We start from the raw sequence: 19,439 nt of genomic DNA on the forward strand, positions 1-19,439 counted from the left end.
GCCGCTCTCTGCGCTGAGTATCTTCTGCTGCTGGGAAGAGAATATTGCTAATGGAACTTGGAGCAGCTCCAGTGTTGCTCCAGGCTGTGGTGGAGCCAGACTCCAAACCTCAGGGTCAAGGGAAGGGGGCCCAAAGCCATCTCAGCCTCTTTCCAAGCTGGATGTATTCAGGGCCTTGTCCCTTTTGAAAAAGTAATCCAACATTTTAGTGTTACAAGGCTCTGAAATGGTTACCAGCTGTTAATTATTATCCACGGGTGAAGACCAGCTTTCAAAATATCTGTGGTTGGGAATGTCTGGTCAGAAGCGACCTTGAGAAGAACAGATGGTAATGGTTGGGTGAATGAAGTAATAATGAAAAGCTTCCATTACTGTACTTTACTGCTCTTTAATGAGCATAAAATGAATGGGATACTAGTTAATTTAGCCTTCACTAGAGTGGGCGAAGTCTCTACAGCCAATAAATGTTGCTTTTAAGAGTTTATAGAAACATGGCATTTAGATGATGTGAGAGAATCCAGCTTTTCTGGCTCAGTTACATACCATACCAATAGCTGGTGGTGTTGTAGGTTCTGGATTTCTGCAAATTCAAATAATGGTGATCTCTGAAACAACCAAGTTTGGGGGTTTTCCTTTGCTATCTTGTGGACTGATGTGAGTTTACTTCACCAAATGCTTTTTGGAGATGGTGTCAAAACCCTGTGCAGCCTGCAAGGTTTTTGCTTGGTGTAAAGCATGGCTCTGACTGCTGTGTGCACACTGCAGCAGTAGGTAAGAGGACTATGAAATCCAGAAAAAGGCTGGGGGAGGCATCTTATTCAGACTGAGGGCCAGACATGCCTTAAAGTGCTGCTTGAAGTTCAGGGGCAGTGAAGCTGCTGGAGGTAAGGGGTGAGTCCTGGCTGCTGAATGAGCAAATGCCTAAGGATCATTTCTTCTGTTTCCTGGGATGGAGTACGACTCCCTGTTTTAGACTTGCAGTGCCTTGCTAGTGCCTGCCAGTGCTTCTTAAAGGGTGACCTGGTTGCACCTCTGAGCAGTTTGACACATCCCAAAACATTCATGGCTTCCACACATTAGTGCTTGGAGCTGAGCACCCAGTTCTGCAAAGAGGCCCTGGCTTCAGTAGCAGAAGTGAAAGGTACCAAGTGCCCCTAAGAAACAGACTTTGTCTACATGGCTTTAGAAGCTCAGGTTGAAAGTCCTTGGAAGTACAATTACTCTAGCTCTCATTCCTGACTGGAAATAGGGGTTAGTGAACCTTGACTGGCTGCAGATTTGGTTATATTAAAAATCACACAAGCTGTTAAATGAGTACTTTACCAACATAATCGGAGAGATTCACTGTCTTGGCTTTTATTAGTAATCCTTGTTCTGCTAGTTCTTTGTACAGAGAATCGATGGTCCTATGGACAAGAGACAACTCAAAATCTAGGGAACTGAGTAAAAAGTCAGTCCTCCAACAACAAAACTCAGTTGTTTATACCTCCACAGCTTTATAAATGTATTTTGCAATTCTGAGGTTAAGGTGATTAGCCCCATCAATATATAATCAATAAGTGCCTCTTTCTGCATTATGGCAAGGAATCCTTTACTGCCTCGCACACCACACAGCTCCCTCTTGCAATGACTGTTACCCGTTTCCAGGTGATGCAAGATCAGTTATGACTTGTGTAATAGACTCATTCATTAATATCAATTACTGGGAAATTATTTTTAAATTATAGTGGTGTTAGGATTGCTATTATTATATACTTATTCACTTAGCTCTGCAATTAGTAGTAATTCATTAATTCTTCCTGGAATTTATTCTGTTGGCAATAGACTGAGCCTCACCTCATCAGGAACATACTGGGAATGACTCAGCTGGAGCAACCAGTGGTCCATCTACTGCAGTGTTTGGGTGATGCTGGCCAGAGGAAGATTGGGGAAAGCATGGTGGAAGCTATGGAATAACTTGTCCAAAAGGCATCTTCCTATCCCCATTAGAGGCTGGAGATAGCTCCCAGTAGTTGAGGATTTACCACACTTGGATTTGTGTCCACTCTCCTATTGCTGTGATGTTCTCCTTTAGTGCCTCTTTTGGAGGTTAGTCACAATGACAGTATGTGGCAATAGGAGCTAGAGATTAATATTGCTTCAAGGACTTTACAAAATGAATAAGCCTACTTGAAGTCCTTGTTATACTGTTAGGGTAAACAATACTGATTTGAACCTTTCCAGGTCTCTTGCTGTTGTGCCCTTTTGCACGTTGTCTTTGTTGGTGCAAAAGGGTCCCAGTCACTTCAATATCTGAACTTTTTGCATCTTTTTCTGCCACCATTTTTARTTGGGACATTTTGGTATTGCTACAATAAAAATATTTAATAGTAGCTCTCAGCTGGCTAGTAAAATCAAATATATAACTTGTGATCTATAGACTTTTTCCGTTTCAGCTGGGAARTTTTATGTTTATGCAGTGTTAGAGTGGCACAATTAATACAGAAGTAGCGATAAGGAAATACAAAATTTAACACACCTTCAACAACGTTGATTTTGCCGCTCTGGTTCTTGCCTTCATTGCCAGTGATTTTTATGTTCAGTATATATCATAAAACGAGCAGAAGGTAGAATGAGACTAACCTAGCATTTCTGTTGGGAGCATGACTTCTACTTTTCCTGTCTTATTATTTTTACTGTGCAAGCTTAATGATACATGCCCTGAGTCTCCTCCAAGTAAGTATGATGTGATTGGTACTAAAGCCCCTGTGCTACCTCCACCATGTCAAAAGAGATGAACCTGAACTCCTCTTGGCTATTTGTGAAATGCTTTCTCCTTCCCTGCTCAGCAGGGAAGAGCAAAGCATGGGCCCAAAATGCCAAAGAAACTCTGATTAAAAGCCAGCTACTAAAAAGCATGTGTTCTATAATGTCTGTGTGTTTTAATAAGTTTACATATAAGAAGTAGGTATGTGTAAGTAATTTTAAAAGCACAGGATATATGTATACTTATTAGACTTTGGCACTGTTCTGGTAGGAGAGGTCATGCTCTGCTATAGTCCATGATACATTTATTTTAAATATTTGCTTGGCAAGGTTTTTTGTTTTAAACCAAGTAAGAGCTCGTTCACTGATCTGTGTAGTGGTAGCACCCAGATGATCTAGTCCAGGTCTCGCTGTGCATGTCTTGCATAAATGGACTGTGGGGCGAATCCCACATGTTTTCTCCTGCAGCGACTGAGTGGGCTTGTTGTTGAGTTGCTCTCCAGCCCTGCTCCCTTGGGAACTCAGTCTGGTCCTGCCCCACATGGCTGCTGGGTCAGCAGGCCTTGGCRGTGATACCTCCACATAGGTGTCTGTATTGTGTGTACAGGTGAAAAATGGCTGGATTATCAGTGAATGCATCATGAAATCACTGAAAACTTAATGTCAGATGAAGAAATCCTCTCAAATCCTTCAAATRAAATAAGGTTGTTTAAATGAGCAAGGATACACAAGAGACTGTCAGGTTTGCCAGAACTTGTATCGATAAATAAGACCGATTTTATGATATGCATGTTTTACCTCGGACATAAAGGCTGATTTACAGAGTATGGGGGCCTGTCTGCAGCCTCCCTTCTCTGACTTCAGTTCAGATGGAAAATCTGACAGCCAACAAAACTGCCAGGTGATTCTGCACCTGCTGAGAAGGTTGGAAAGGGAGGAGAACTGGGCCAATATTCTGCCAAAATGCTGCATGTGCTTAGCTTTACATAGGGGAATTAACCTCACTGAAGTTAATGGAGACTGGCTTTTGCAGTGTGGTGTTGTAGAATGAGGGCCTTAATTTGCAGGTATTGCTGAAGATAGTAAAGCATCATCTCTGCTGTATATCATTAAAGCAGTGTTTTGTTGCCCTTTAATGCGTGGTGYTATGAAGTTGTCAGCTGACCTGGGTGGAAGGAGGAGGGGAGCAGTGAGGAGGTGGCAGCATTCACTGGGAATGCAAATATGGTTTTCACTRAAGTGTATATGCTTCAGGCTTGTGATAGCTTTTTTTTTTTCTTAGGCTTATGTATGTTTATAGCTGTTGTTAAAGAGGTTTTACTTATTGTAGGGCTCCTGATGCCAGTAAACCTAAAAATGTTGACTGTCCTTTTGAAGTTAAAAAATAGGAGGCTTGACAGTGTAGCAAATATAAAGTGGGTGCAATCTATCATTGTCTTAGGGAGACCAGTCCAAACTTTACCTGTTTGGAGTCAGATCTCTGTCAATCCTGGACTTTATCTCCATCCTGGTCTTCCCTTTTTTCTGAGGACCATAAAAAACAGGCAGGAATTAATGGTCTTAGAGCTGTATATCTGAATCTGAAGTGAGGAAGGCTGGCTAGTAAACATTTCAGTGTTTCTTCAGTGATGAGGACCACAGAAAACCCAAAGGGAAAAATCATATTCTTGAGTGCCCTGAGGGAAGGAAGTCCTGCCTCACTTATAAATGCATGGGAGATGTCCCCATTTATAGATGCCTCTCTGAGGCATGGGAAAGGCAAAGCACCTTCTGTCACTGGGTTAAAATAYATAAGCAGCTTCCCTGAGGTCATGCAGGGTGCTCACAGCTGGACTAGGAACTGAATCCAATCCTCCTGAGCCTCCAGCTCACTTTATAGCCATTTAGACATCCATTCTGCCTTCTCTTTCCTAATGCCTTAGGGAAGAAGCTTGATGAGGTCAGAAAAATGAGAGCTGCCCTTTGCTTACACTAAGGGAAGACTATGTACTGTGTGACTAGTTTCTTTACATATTACAAAAACCATGGAAAACATAAGACAAATGTGAATCATTATGCCAGGCCCCTCTCAATTAATTACATGGTTAGGGATAATTAGCGGAGGAGAGAGCATCATTAACCCATGCACCATTATGTTAGTGTCCAACACTGGTGTCCACACTTGCTTTCYGCAAAGCACTTCAGTAGAACTACTTACATGGTAACATTGAAACACAGTGGGACTTCTTCAATGGCTTAAATCTAGGCATGTGCTTAAGTGCTTAGCTGATCAAGACAGTTTATTCCTTCCAAAAGCTTATTCATTTTTCTGGAAATAGTTGTTAATGAATAGTTCTGCAGAGCTCTAGAGGTTATGTTGGGGAGGGTGGAAATCTTATCCACTCACATGAAAGAAATGCTGCTTTTCCTGGAATGGATCAGCAACAACTAGAAATATGTCAATTGTAAGTTTTCAAGGAGAGCTGTAATCTGAGTAATTTACGGTTGAATCACCTGTAACTGTTTACAATACAACAAAGATTATCTAGAAGCAAATGTAATTAAATTAAACCCAGAGCTATATGGATAAGCTAACTGGAAAAGCTAGTATTTTTAAATTTTGGATTAGACTCATGCAAACAACTCTGTTTCTGCAGAGCTACACCTCGGGTTTCTTTACATAAACAAGCTTGGTAGCAAAGATCCCTTAGAATGTGCAAGTGGTGTTCTGCCTGGGGAAGARGAAGAGCAAAGCATATGCCATGCAGTTTTAGCAAATGAGGAAATGGAGAGACTGTCAGTGGTTTTTCTCATGCTCCTCCAGCTTTGTCTCTTTAACCTTTCTTCAACAAGCTAGAAATTACATATCATGGGGTTTGACTGTGAAGAAAAGCTCATTTCTACCTATATAAAGATACTAAACATGTTGAATTTATTGGCCAACTGGTATTGTCCTCAAGGCAGCTTCACCAATAAACTAACTCAAGAGCAAAACAAAAATGTATTATGTAGGGGGAAAAATGTTTTTCTAATTAGTATCAGCATTTATGGGAAATTTGGCAAACACTAAGATGCGATAAGGGGAAATATGAATTGTAGACAATGGCTTTCCTCCAAAATGTCTTACTGGGAACTGCTTTTGTTTAGAAAATGATAGTGTTTAATGAATGTGAACACGCTCATCCTTTATAATGAAAATCTCCTTGTTTCTATCTCTGAAATGTCAGTCTAGCTTCTGTGTAGCCATCCATTTACTCAGTTATTTTCTGCTTTGACGTATCACTTACTGTGTAGTGAACTGCATTAGTTACTAGTTGGCAGGTGACAGAACACAATCTTCCATGCTCAGTGTGGTATCTTGTCTTAATGTGTGGTCCCATTAAAATGTTTTGGGTAGCTCAGATGTTGCTATGAGCAAACAYGGGACAGACTTGAAGCCAGATTCCAGAGCAGAGCATCTCCAGGATCAGATGGGAGAGGGCAGGTGAAGTGTCTTATGGAGAGGACTGCCCCATGCTGAGTAGCAGGATCTGCCTCACCCTTTGCTTGGGATCATACAAGTTCTGCTGCAATTGGCTGCGAGCAGCTACTGCAGCCAATTCTGTGGGAAAGTAATGAGAAGAAAGTACCTCCTGTGTCTTTAGYTGTCTTATTGAGGGAAATGGCAGCRTGTAAGAGGCAGTCTAGGAAGTGCTTGAGTGGATTCCTTAGATCACTCCCGGGTGGCAGGCTGAGCAAGTGCAGATACAGAGGGGACAAAGCAGGCAGCAGGGAAATGTAGTTCCTACAAAGCCAGTTGGTGTGATGTGTGTTCATCCCATGTCYGTGCCGCACTAGTCAGCGTGTGCATTTGCTCTGCACTGAGAAGTCTTTTCTAGCAAAGCTAAGGCTGAGCAGCTTCTGATACTTGCACTGGAAAGATCCTTATACCAAGGTGTTCCCACTGACTATTAAGCCCTTGCTGAATATGGGGATCTAATTTGTGATCTCTTGCATTTAGCTGCAGCATCTAAAGAGGTTACAGCCCCCACAGCTGGCTGAGAGCTCTGGGTGGTAATCTTCTCAGCAGCTGCAGATAAATCCAACAGGGACTGTGAATCATTGTCCTCAAACCCAGCCTTTCTTCACTTCTGACACAGCTGAAACCTTACACCAAGCTCTTATTTCATATCTTGACTACTCCAGTCTCCCATTTTCTGGCCCTATCCACTGCAGCTTTGCTCTTATCAAGTCTTCAGAATGATGTCCAAACTGTTGTTGTGAGTCATTGCTATAGTTTACCCCTTCTGGGTTGCTTTGCTTCTGCCTGGCTGCATCAAATAGGGATGTTTTAAGTCTTGTGGGGATGCTAGCAAGCCCTATTTTGGAAACAACTGACATGTATAGGTTCCYGTGACCCCTCTTTTTTTCTGAAGGCTGGCCTTGCCTTTTGTGTATGTGTGGGTGTGTTCGCTTATGGGCTGCTTTACCTGGAGCTGGATCAGAAGCAAGTCCTTAGGGGATGAGAGCAGGAAAAGCAACACAATAGGCTAGCTAAATCACCCTGATAAACCCTCGAATGCAACTTCCAGGTCAGTAACTGCACAGAGCTGATCTACTGGCAATTATGTTGGACACAAAGCTGATTTAAAGAAGGCAGGTCTGTGGTGGTGAATTTGGCCACAGGTTCCCAAGAGAARCACTTGCGGCTGCAAAGCCCACTGAGCACCAAGACTGGGGTACCTGGCACCCATCTGAAGTGACTACCTGTAAAGCAGCTGGGTTGTGCTAAGCCACCCAAACCAGGCTCAGCCTGTCAGCTGAAAGGGATGGGCTCAAGAGAAGAACATTTTGCTAAGACAAGTTTGTTGGCACAGGGATGCCACTGACTCATAATTACTGCTGAAAATGGTAGCTCTCTTTCTTTTCAGGTGCTTTATAAGAGACTCCTCTAGGCTGGGTGTGGGAAATTGGACCTTCTGACATCTCTCTGCCAGCCTTCATAGACATCAATGTCATATCTCTCACTGGGAGCCACTCCTCCCTCAAATCTTTTYTTCAGCCTTCCTTTACACAGGTGCTTATAATCCCAGCTTGCTGATCCATGGCTGGCAGATGAGCTGTTTTCTTTCCACCTGCCACTATGCAGAGTGAAGAAAAAGCAATTTGCAGAAGAAAGCTGAACTACTGTGCTTCTATTGTATCCTCATCCTCTCTCCATGGCCATGYGGCACCCTCCCTATTGAGAACCCAGCATGGTGTGCATCTCCATCTGAATGAGGACACTGGGGCTCTATTGATGCTGAACCACAAAGACAATTTATAGCGGGATTGTCGGGTGGGGCGAGAGGCTTCCAGTGTTGGTAGAGGCATGTGGTCCGGGCCTCAAAGGGTAGTGATGTGACTCATTGCATATCAGGTCTGATTGGTTTACCCATTTCCACAACAGCCTAATGATTTGGAGACCCGTTTGTAATGAGAAGAGCAATTTGCCCTTCTACCCAAGCTGATTCTTTTGCAAAGGTAGTGAATGGGCTGTTTAACTTCAGGGGCAGTAAGAGTAATACCTGACAGGGGTAAATAAGCTTTTAGTGTTAAGTGGTATCTGAAGGTTTGGAAGTCTGATAAAGCTCAGTCTAGAAAGTGCATTGTATGGAAATAAAGGAGTGGTATAAAGTATGGYTAGAGCTGTTAGACTTTGTTTACTTAAAGCCTGAGCCATCTGAAACACTGACTGGGGGTGAACAATTAGCTTCCTTCTGGAGTCCAATTCCAAAATGTCCATGCTGAATTCCTCACAAAGGGGACTTCTGAAAAGGCCTTCATACTTGAATTATTTCCTGCGGGACAGGCAGATTTTTTTTTAAATGTGTACTTAACAATTTTTTAAAGCTACACTACTTATCCAAATGTGCCCTTGAGAAGGCAGAGAATGTCATGCGCACCCCTGGATAGAGACTGTTCCCTGACAACAAAGAAGCCCTAGTCCTACTGTGCTGTCTTCCTGCAAAGAAAACAGAAGAAATCCCTTTTTTACAATAGAGGAGATGGTGAAATGAGGCAACTCTCCCTAGACAGGAAAGTAAACTCTGTTTTTTAAGAGCTCACTTAGAGAGATTACCCTTGTCATCCACTCCCCACTGACAGAGAGCGCAGAAAGGTTTGTATTCTCTGAAGAATGTTCAGTTCTCCTGAGAATACAGTTTATTTGCAGGATATCCCTTTTGGGGAAAAAATGCTTTACATTGGCTCCAGACATGTTCACGGGTATGATGAGAATCCAAAACCATGACTGTTTCACATTGCATAGTTTAGATGGAGACTATGGGACCCAAGACATGGTAACACAAGCCTTGAAAAACCAGAGGAGTTTTGTTGAATAGCAAGTGAATAAACTGCTTCCAAAACTTTCTAGTCCTTGTTACGCTTGTTATGTAGTCCAGATTTCCCTAAAGCAGACCTGAAGTCTGTATGCACAGGTATGCACTCATTGTGTTGGTTTATGGGCTGAGATATTATTTACACAAATATTAGTTAGAAAAAGCCTTTGCCAGTGCTGTCTGGAAAAGCTTCATTCAAATAGTTTTGCATTGGAAAAGTGTGTTTTGATAAAAACTGGATAAGTCATTCCATTACCCACCCTTAAAATTGAATTGTTTTTTTCCTAAGAGAAAATAGTTTGGGAACTTGTAGCATACTGTTTAATAAGCATTTCTTTCCCCCCTTTCTTCCTCCCTTCTTTCAGGCTACTGGCACAACATGGGGAAACAGAAGTTAAATAAACAGCCCTCCGCCTCAAACCATCTCAATATTATATTGAAGAAAAAGCTGATACAAAGCTTTAAAATTCCAGTGTGGCATTTTGAAGCAGAGTTTTGATCAGCTGATCTAGAATGGCCAAGTTTGTCTGCACATGACAACTTTGGGAGGACTGCTGCAATATTTTGGCTGTGTATTTTAAGCCTTGCTATTTTTGAAACTGATTCAGAAATCCAGTTGGTATCAGTTTTTGAAGTCAGTCCAGTCTGGCGTTATTAAATTGCCCTTGTGCCTTTGTCAGGTGAAAGAGCATTTTTAAAGATAATTTGAGTCGAAGTACTGCAAAAGCAAGTATTTGCATGCAAAAAGGATTACAGAAATGAAATAGAACATGAGATTAGGGTTGGCTATTTGCCCTGAGCATTTTAAGTCAAAGTGCTGACTGAATGGTAGGGTCTGTAAGCTTTGAGTTATTTTATACTGACATGATTTACAGCTTAAATGCTTGGGTAAGGAATTCGGAGAACCGCAAGCTGTGGAATCTTTGCATATAGTAATGCTGTGAAACTAGATGTGAACATGACATGTGCTGTGTTTCAGTGGGTAATGCACATTAAATCTATGTCTTTAACTTCATATACCTAAATTAACTTGGCTTAATCACAGGTTCCCAAACCCTTCAATAGCGAGTAGTGGCATAGTTAACATGTACCTGGCTGCATGTGTATTATGTGTTGTTATAGACAAATGAATGATTTTCCCAAGACTTTCAAAAGTTACTAGTGATCTCAGTTAACTGAATTTTTGGTGTATGAATTTTAAAGCATGTTAAGGAGTCCTCCTTTAGAAGGAAAACAGTCAGCAACTGGGAAAACCTACTGGCACCTGGATCCATGTTTTCCTTGGGTGACTTTCTACTAATCTGAACCAGTCACCTTCAGAAAGAGAGGGACTGTTTGGGCTTTCTTGTTATTTGATTGGCAATCTCTTGAAAATCTGGTCTATCTTGTAAAGCTTTATCTTCAGAATAGTTCAACTTGTCCTAAACAATACTTACAAAGGATAATAAGAGCTAAGAGAAAAGGCCCTGAAAAAACTCATAGATGAATAGGTTTTAAATGCTTCTGACTTCAGATTCAGTAAGTGTTTAGGGTAGACATTTTGCTACTGGTATCTGAGACTAGGCTTTACTGATCCCAGTACATCTGGGCAGGGAAGAACTGAGTTTTACCTTGTTCTCACGACTTGCTGCTCCTAGCTTTTCACTTTTCTTCCCTTTTTTCTGTTCATTGCTCTCCTCCTTGTCCACAACCAGTCTGAGATTCTTCAGTTCCTGTCGCATCAGTTCGTCAACCTATCCAGACAAACACAGCTGAATCTTTTCCCAAGTCTTCTGTTCTGCCACCACACCTCAGACAAATGTTCAGCTAAACAAGCATTAAAGAATAGATAGTAGAGAGTCTGGAAGGAGGTAAGGTCTATGCCAGGGCCAGTTCTTACAACCACAGAGAAATATACACAGGCAATGTATGCTATTAGTGTCCTCTTAGTATTGTAAGCACACCTGCACTCTGATCTCTTCCTCCACTTCTTCCCGCTTCTCTTCTTTGATCAGCTCTGGGTCATGCTCCTGGGGGAAATTCCATCTCTCGTCTCTGTTCTTCYAAATGGCTGTTATTGAAAAGAAAGAAAAAAGGGGGGAAAAGTTACAGAAGCCATTGGTTTCTCCAACTGCTTCTGGAGGCAAAAAAAATGGGTAGCAGGCAGCTTTTATTAAATTATTAGCTGCATGAAAGTAGCAGGCTCTAGGGACTCCTTACCAAGTTCAGAGCCCTGTTGTGCTAGGATCTGTAAATCTTGAGGTTAACATTTCTTTTTTTGCCTTAGGCTGTAAATTGGATTTCAAGAGGATAATAATGGGATATTGAGGTTGTCATTTTCTGGTTGTAAAGCTGAATGCCTGGAGTGTTGTTCACCTGCAAGAGTAGATGGTACAGTATTGGCTGAACTGTATTGTGCCCTGTGTTGGCGTTCTTTCGCTCTCTGCTTGACAGGATCGTGCTTAAATCTTTACCATGAAGAAGCTGCAAAGATGGTTCCTGTCCTGAAGAGTGTGCTTTTCCATGCATGTCTCTTAGATGGCACACAGCAGGCTTGGGGACCAAAAGGTGTAATTTAAAACCGGAAACTTTCCTTTTTCTGTCCTGCTTGGTCACCTAATGTGAATTTAAAGAGGACTTTCAGCTGCTGCAAGTTAGCATTTAAACCTTGCAAAAGAAGTCAGTCTTTGTCATAATTCACATGAGCCTGAAATATGGGCCAGGAGCGCTGGGATATACGTAAAGGACTGCACTGAACATGGAAATGGGATGTGAGGGGACGGCAAGTCTGACAGAGCAATAAGCTGTGTCCAACCCGTGAGTGATGTAGAGCCATGCCGAGTTTTAACAGTATCTGGGGAGTTTTCAGCTTGATGGTAATTGAGGCAGTGGAGTCTTTCCCAAAAAACACACGTGGCCCATCTGATATAGCACCTTTATCTGTTAGCATTGTATGTATAGAAGATGAGTAACAAGGAGACCCAACTCCAGGAACGAAGCAAGCTGGTGCAAGCTGATGATCAAAAAATCCTGTTTATGATAAAGTATCTGATGATCCTGAGGTTCAATTCTTTATTTTTCTGAGGCAAACTGTAATTTGCACTTTAGAAGAAAGCCAAATGAAGTCTGGCAAGCGCTGTGTGTCTGAATTCTCTGCTATTAGCAAAAGGTACCTTTTTAATGGAAACGCCTCTCCTCTTTCTACATTTTTTGAGCTAATTTAAAAGAGGACAATTCATATCTTTCATTTTCCTGCATTTCAAGCCCCGATAGTATCTCTATAATGACAGCTAATCTCCAGCAGTATGCGCTAATTCAATTTCCAGATGATTTAAAATGACAGCTTTCTACTTTAAGACATAGGCTCCTTTATGAATCTGTTTTGTACAGGGTATTCTTTCTGTACCCACTGCCATTTCTAAGGCACTATAAATTCAGAAAAATTTTCACAGTACCCACAGGAGATCATTCAAGTTTTAGTCCACTTAATATAATACAGGCTGCTATCTTCATCCTCTAAGAGTTTTTCAGAGTCCAATTATGTGCAGAGTATTTGTGGCTTTACACATAGGGAATAGTTTTTGCAGGTGAGTAGTCTTAATTTCATAACTAAAAGTGGTAGAGATGGAGGAGGACAGTGGATTTTTGGCAATAAGGGAGGAAACTCAAAGGTATAGACACCAATTGTTTTAAATTACTCCCGGGTCATCAAATGGCATGACAGATGCCACACTATTTCAAGAGGGAAAGCTGATTTGCCCTAGTTAGAAGGTACCTCCTCCAGGGTTACTACTTTGGAATTTCAGCCTTGGGGAAAGGGGTTATTACATGGGAATTATGTGAATTTTTAAACACTTTCCCGGCTGGGTCAACAGGTTGCAAGTGCTATGTTTTCACAGGAGTCCTAGGTTTTAGATATTTATTTTTCATAGAGGAATCCATAGATTTTTATTTTGTTTTTTTCATAATAGTTTATTGTCATTTTGTAAATGGATTACTGGTTAATACCCACTGCAGACAAACCAGTGATAGTCCTCACACAGCTCAGCCTGTAGCCTTTGGTATTACCTGGCAACGGGTTCTCTGAATGCCATAATAGCCTCTATTAAGTTAGAGGTCCCTAATTTTAGAAGGGAGATCAGTAACTCAAAGGTGTTAGCTGCTATGTTGTTCTTTCGTAGATCAACAAAATGTTTCAAAGTTATTTTTAAAGTAAGGTCAGAAGGCTAAGGATGTTATGCTTTCACTGGCCGGTCAAAAGAGCCTGGTGTTTTGTTGCACATGGGGTCATCCAGTTATGGGAACTATTTTTGTGTGTGTAGAGCAATTAAAATCACCTCTTCTAAAAGAGTGCAAGATTATCTTTGGTCTATTTTATACACATCTCTCTAGCTGAGAATCCAAAAGACAGCACAGCCTGCTCATGGGACTGCAAGCATCAGCCCTTTGGGCACATTAGTTCTTGCTCTGCAGACTAGTAGGTAATTCCAGTATCTTTGAATATCAGACAGCTGCCTGCGACTAATAATTGAAATAATTTTGGCTGAAGCCTGGAGCTTTTCTTAATATGACTGCTTTCAACCTCCTGGCAACAGGGTGCGAACCTTTTGATACAAGATAAAAACATGCAATATTACTGCACCTTACAGTTTGGGTTGAACTCAAGTATCTGCTAACACTGAGCAAGTAATAAATGTCAATTGGCCATCTGTATAACGGGGGACCTAGTGCTTTGCTGCCTCAGRGGGGTTTTGCAAAGGTAAAAACCACGAGGACTGGGAGGCGATGACTCAGACTACTTACATTTGCTCCACATAAACTCCTGCTATTCCCGTGTAAAAGTCTGATGTGGCCTGCACAGAGACTGGTTCTTTCCAACAACAGTATATAAAAATGAGCATTTTAGGGCTTGGCAAMTGTAGTTTAGCAACTAGTAAAACTGCCAAATACAGTTTCGGGAGACCAAAAGTCTTCCTGAGTTCCAGCTAAGTTTAGTTAGTTTTAGCTTGGTGGAGGAAAAAAGATATTTTTGGGGAAAAAGTCTAACTAAAATGTTTAGACCTTTGTGAAAACTGACCTATGTCTCTGAAAAGGTTTAAGTAACCTAAGAACAAAGCAAATGGTTCGGGGGGATGGGAAGGTTTACTTAAGAGTYGGGGGAGCGGAGTTCACAAAACCAAACTGTTCTTTTGACAGCTATCGCTTAGGCAGATGTTTATAACACTCATAAGGGCCTATAAATGCTTCCAATGTAGGTACCTGATAGACACTTTTCATATTCAAGCTCCTTTATCTCACTGTTTTCTAGATTTATGCAGTACTCTGCAAACTGTGACAAGAATTGAGCTATTTTTACATAAGAATAGAAAAAAGCTCCCAATGTTAAAAACAAAAAAACAAAACAACCCTCCCCCAAACCAGCAACAACAACAAAAAAAACCCCCAAACCTCTTTTTTCTAAATAATTCTGCTACAGAAATAAACGCAGGCTAACATTTAAAGTATAAGACATTCCTTAAACTTTCATGGTTAAAAGTTGTTCTAGGTTCCCTGGTGCCTTGAAAAACTGAACCTCATCCATGGCCAGATGAAGAGGAAAATTATTCTGAGCAACCACCAGSAAGAACTGTGATGAATGGGTGGTGGTGATTGTGGTTAGGCACTGTCCTGCAATAAAAAAGTGATGGTGACTGAGCGTAGGGCACTGTGCTGCTCGGAGGAATTAACAGCTGTTTACTAAAAATAAATATGGGTCAAACAGACTTGGGCAATTAGGAAAAAAAAAACTGTGAAGCTTAACTGAACGACTAGGCTCTTACTGTGCTTAAGACAACTGTAGCTATTCTTTGAAGCTTGCAGGAGGAGCTCTTTGCACTCTGAGGATTTCTGGTTGTGTTCTCTGCAGAAAATGCTTCCTTCTATGTGTCTTTGGAGCTGTGGGTCCAGCTGTCAGCTCTGGTGGGATGGACTGGAGATGAGCACCAGTGCTGAAGTCTGAAYGCTGAGCTGGAGCCTTTATCTACCACCAAAGGCTTCTGCCCATGCCTGACCTACCAAGTGTGGTGTTCCTACAAGTGCTGTCAGTACACAGTGGAGATGGGTATCCACACTGACTGACTTTGGGTATCCAGTTCAGGTGGCTGAATTAGGAACCTAGGCTCCACAGGCAGTTAATACACTACCCTGAATTGTCCTTGGCTTTGTGGACTCTACAGGAATGCCAAGGGCCCCAATTCAGCCCTTAACTTCATGCCTAAAGTTAGTCAGCCTGAGTTAACCCTTCATTACATGCTTGCAGACTTCAAAGGATGCATCTTGTTGGAGATGGCAGTACATAAACTATAGTATTCAGTTATAGTTTGGGCAAGAAATGTTCCCTACCCTTTCATAACTTCCCTAACTTGTTGTTAACTGAGCTAGCTGTGAAATTTGGGTATCTCCTTTTCTCAGTCCATCAACATCCATAGTGCTTTTATTTGCTCACATCCATGCTCATGTTGGGAAGCACTGTTTAAAGCCCCTATGCGAGGCTATAGCCGAACATGTTTTCCACAACCTGAATGTGTGATTTGCTCAAATGTGAAGAGCTTCTGAGTTCACAGTTCAGCATTGTATTGAAGACTTAAGTGTTGTGTAGTCTCAGCAGAGGATCCAAGAACAACTGAGGAGAGCTGCAAAGCACAGCTGCTACTTAGCTTATTTGCTAGCGGAGTGCAGGGTGCGTTTACTATTACCTAGCCTATGTAGCAATGTAAAACTATTTTGCCTTCTTGCTGCCACTCTGCAGAAGGTAAGGCCTCCCTACATTGCTCCTACGGGGATCTTCATTGTTCCTGGGATATGCTGGATGGGAAACACTAGTTTTGCTACTATTGCTTTTTGGTGGCAGGGTGCCATTTGGTCCTGAGCATGTAGAAAAGCATGGGTAATATTATATTCTTGGCAAGTTAGGGATCAATATCACCTATACTTCCTTCCTTATGTAGGACTCTTGCTGAATCCAGCAGGGTTCTGATGTAGCATTCAAGAGTAAGAACTCCCCTTTGACTACACAGTTCCTCTGAGTTATACAATATAAGAGAAACTTTCTTGTTAGAAGGCAGAGGTCAGGCAAAACTGCGCTGATGTACGTTTGGAAAGTCAGTTGTGAACTTCTTTCCCTCCAGCCTAACCAAATCAGGCAGAAAACTTGATGCCAGTGATTTCTTAACAGGAGGGAATAATGGAGGTTTTCAGATGAGGAATTTTAGAAAGCTAGTAAGTCTGCAAAGTGGGGAGAAGAAAAGATGTTTTGAAAAATAATTGCTTGAGGATAAAACGTGCATGAAATCTTCATGAAAAAGAAGCTTGAAAGCTTTGATCAGATGCACTTTGTGACTGAGAACTTTAATTTGTGCCTGTCTGACCCTTGGAGGCCTATCGTGATGTTCCCCTCTAGTTCATGGGTCAGGCTCTCCATTCCATTTCAGGCAAGTGCATGACTTCCATGCATGCTTCCATGCCCAACACAAGTGATTGCTAGCTCATTTGTGTATATAGGGCACGTGTTGAAGATAAGTGGTTAGGAGATGGAGACAAAGACATCAGGTATAAAGGAGGGGATAGAAGAGATAATGGGAAGAGCAGAATGTCCTTTAATGAAAATGTTTTGATTGAAGAAAACCTGCTTTTTTTTATTGCTCAAAGTGAAAAATCGGCCAGTCTCCTAGCTGCAAAAGTCTGAGTTACATCTGTTAAGTTGCACATGCTTTGCATGAGGCAAGTACCTTCAAAGTCCAGCAGCATTTCCCACGCTGCCTTTGTTTGAAAAGATGATCCTTCTATTAAAACATATAATTAAAAATAATTTGACTAGCTGCAGTGTAGCTGCAAATAACTCAGTGGACGTTTTCCACGAATGAGAGGAAGACAGGATAAAGAACTACAGGAGCATGAAAATACTGAGGTGGAAGCCTTATCTACTGTACAGAGCTTCTGAATTATTTGCCCTTTGGATTTTCTGAAGGTGACAAAAATGACAAGAAAGCCCCTGCATGTACATTAAAGCACTCTGGTTCCAGTTTGGCTACTTTCACCCATAGAGAGCTGTACCTTCCTGTATGGTTAGCCCAATTATTTTATAGAGATTTTCTAGAAAGTTGTGAGGTACTGAGAGACTCCCCTCCTAAACACTACTTTCTCATGTCCTTATTTCTACAGTGTTTCACACTTTGAGCAGCTGGGTATTTTGACTTTATAGGAATGGCATTCAGATTAAGCTGAATTAGAAGAGCATTCCAGCTGTAACTGTTCTCTCTTTCTTACYGACCTTTGTATTGACTGCTTCCTTCCTCCATTATTGAAAGGAAATTACTGGGAGCCGTTTTCCAGCCTTCCTCTTCTTCCTAGATTGGAGGGTGAGAAAAACAATCAGAGTTTTAGTAAGAAGAAACTTCATAAGTATGAAAAATGTCATGACTCTCTTTGATTTTTTTTTTCTTTTTTAAAATCTGTTTAGAGGAATAAGAAGCTGTTGTTTTATCACACCATAAACTGAGATGTTAAATAAACTATGTTTTTTCCTAGCAGGTTATAAGAAAGTTTTACTTCCTTTAGAGAGGTGGGGGGATCAGTTCACCAGTTAATCTACTGACGCTGTGAGAATTAAAAACTTATGCTTGATTGAACCTTTAATACAAGTAGGAGACTTTCAAAATGTTAATGAAGTTACCTGGCTGTTTTTTTCAGCCAATTATTATTCCTGGGTGGTGCAAAAAAAGGGGAGGGGGAGAGAAAAAGGAATTCCCAACATGTGGGTAATTCCAAACTGTTGAAACCTCTTTATCTATAATCAGAAAGAAAAATAGTGATCTCAGTGTATTTTGCAAAACAAAGTATTTTGTTTCAGCTTTATCAAAATATTTTGACATTTTCCTGTCTAGAGTAACTGACRCTGACATGTTCCTGAAACACCTTAATTTCACTGAACTAGTATTTCTGATGGAAAAACTTGTCCGAAAATTATCAGTTTTTATATTACATCAATCATAAGCACTTAAATGTTAGTAAGGTAATAGTTATTAGTGGAAAATTAGATCACTGGGGAGGAGATGAATGTGGATTTGTGCGAGATAACACAAGTCGTTTAAGGCTTTAATGAATGTGCAGCCTGCAAAGCGCTGATTTATCAGTAAGGGACAGTCTCTGAAATAACTGCCCCTCCTCAACTCCCTCTCTATATGTGCCTTTAATTGGGYGCCATAGTGTGCCTGCTACCAGCAGATACAGCTGCAGCCAGGGCATGTGAATTATTAAATATCTATTTTTAATTAAAATGGCATTACAGTAATTAAAGCTTGGTCATAAAGACATGCAAGCCTAAATACTTTTATCYCTTCCACCCCGTGGTCTACAGATGCATTTGAAAGATTCAGGAGTGCGTCGATTCAAAGGTCAAGAACCATTTTGGTAAAGCAGAGCAAGTGTTTGAGGATTTGACACCTGGAACTCAAATTCCCAGTTATTCTGATGTATTTCCAGTYTTCAGTGTGTAGGATTTTGATTCATCCTTGGGCCTTTTGCAATAGGCAGAATCCAGCTTTGCTGTATTGCTTTAAACGCTYTTCAGTGATGTGTATTTTACAAAAAATAATTAAAATATACTGTTGTGAGAGAGACTGACACTTGTTAATTATTAAAACCCCCCAAAAAACTAAAACCTGCAGAGGCCTAAAAATGGGATTGGTACTCATTTTTAGCTTCTGAACATCACAGGGCATAAATTAACGTTTCTTTTATTGTTACAAATAAACCAATAAATCATTTTAATTACTAGCTTCAGTGATTTTATACTCTGATGCAARTAATATTGCTGTGTCAGGTTCATTGATTTTGTTCAAAACCATTGTGTGTCTAAAGATCAGCTGCAGAATGCTGCCCCCTATTCCCTCTTGCCTATATTAATAGTGTAAGAGTTAATGTAAAGATCTTCTTTTTCTTTGGAGTCAGTTGATGTATTTTTTCTATGTTCAAATTGATTCTATGCTTATTCCGTGCTGAAGCACCTTGAACCATCAATGTATCCTTTGCTTTAAGTACAGATATGGAAATAAATGTTTGAATATGTTTCTGAACCTTTCCAAAGTCTGACCTGTGCTAAGGGATTCTCATTCTACAKCAGGGAAAATTCTGAATCAAGTCCCTTGTGCGCCATTGCTATGGAGATTTTGCTGATGGATTTCACTAATGGCAAAACGCATATAGCTATTGAATGTTGCTGGATGAAATCTGGGGATCGTGCTGCCTTGCTCGTGTCTTGTGAGCGAGACAGGTTGCAGCACRTTACTGTGCGGAACAGGTCAGGTTGGTCTAACTTCTGCTCTGCCATGAGAAAGAGGG

At 41.1% G+C, this 19,439-nt stretch overlaps 1 protein-coding gene across 1 annotated transcript in view; it reads right to left on the minus strand.

Moving 5' to 3' along the window:
- IQCA1 (IQ motif containing with AAA domain 1) overlaps positions 1–19,439 on the minus strand; it is a 110,467-nt gene that overhangs the window by 26,038 nt on the left and 64,990 nt on the right. Inside the window, exons 9-13 of the mRNA XM_026087749.1 lie at positions 17,371–17,446; positions 11,027–11,133; positions 10,694–10,816; positions 4,208–4,269; positions 1,324–1,406 (exon numbers count right to left, since the gene is read on the minus strand). Of these exons, the coding sequence (XP_025943534.1) occupies positions 1,324–1,406; positions 4,208–4,269; positions 10,694–10,816; positions 11,027–11,133; positions 17,371–17,446 (451 nt within the window). The remainder of the gene's footprint in view (positions 1–1,323; positions 1,407–4,207; positions 4,270–10,693; positions 10,817–11,026; positions 11,134–17,370; positions 17,447–19,439) is intronic.

The sequence above is a fragment of the Apteryx rowi genome, unplaced genomic scaffold (assembly GCF_003343035.1).
Source record: "Apteryx rowi isolate R43461 unplaced genomic scaffold, aptRow1 scaffold_12, whole genome shotgun sequence".
NCBI classification, from domain to species: Eukaryota; Metazoa; Chordata; class Aves; order Apterygiformes; family Apterygidae; genus Apteryx; species Apteryx rowi.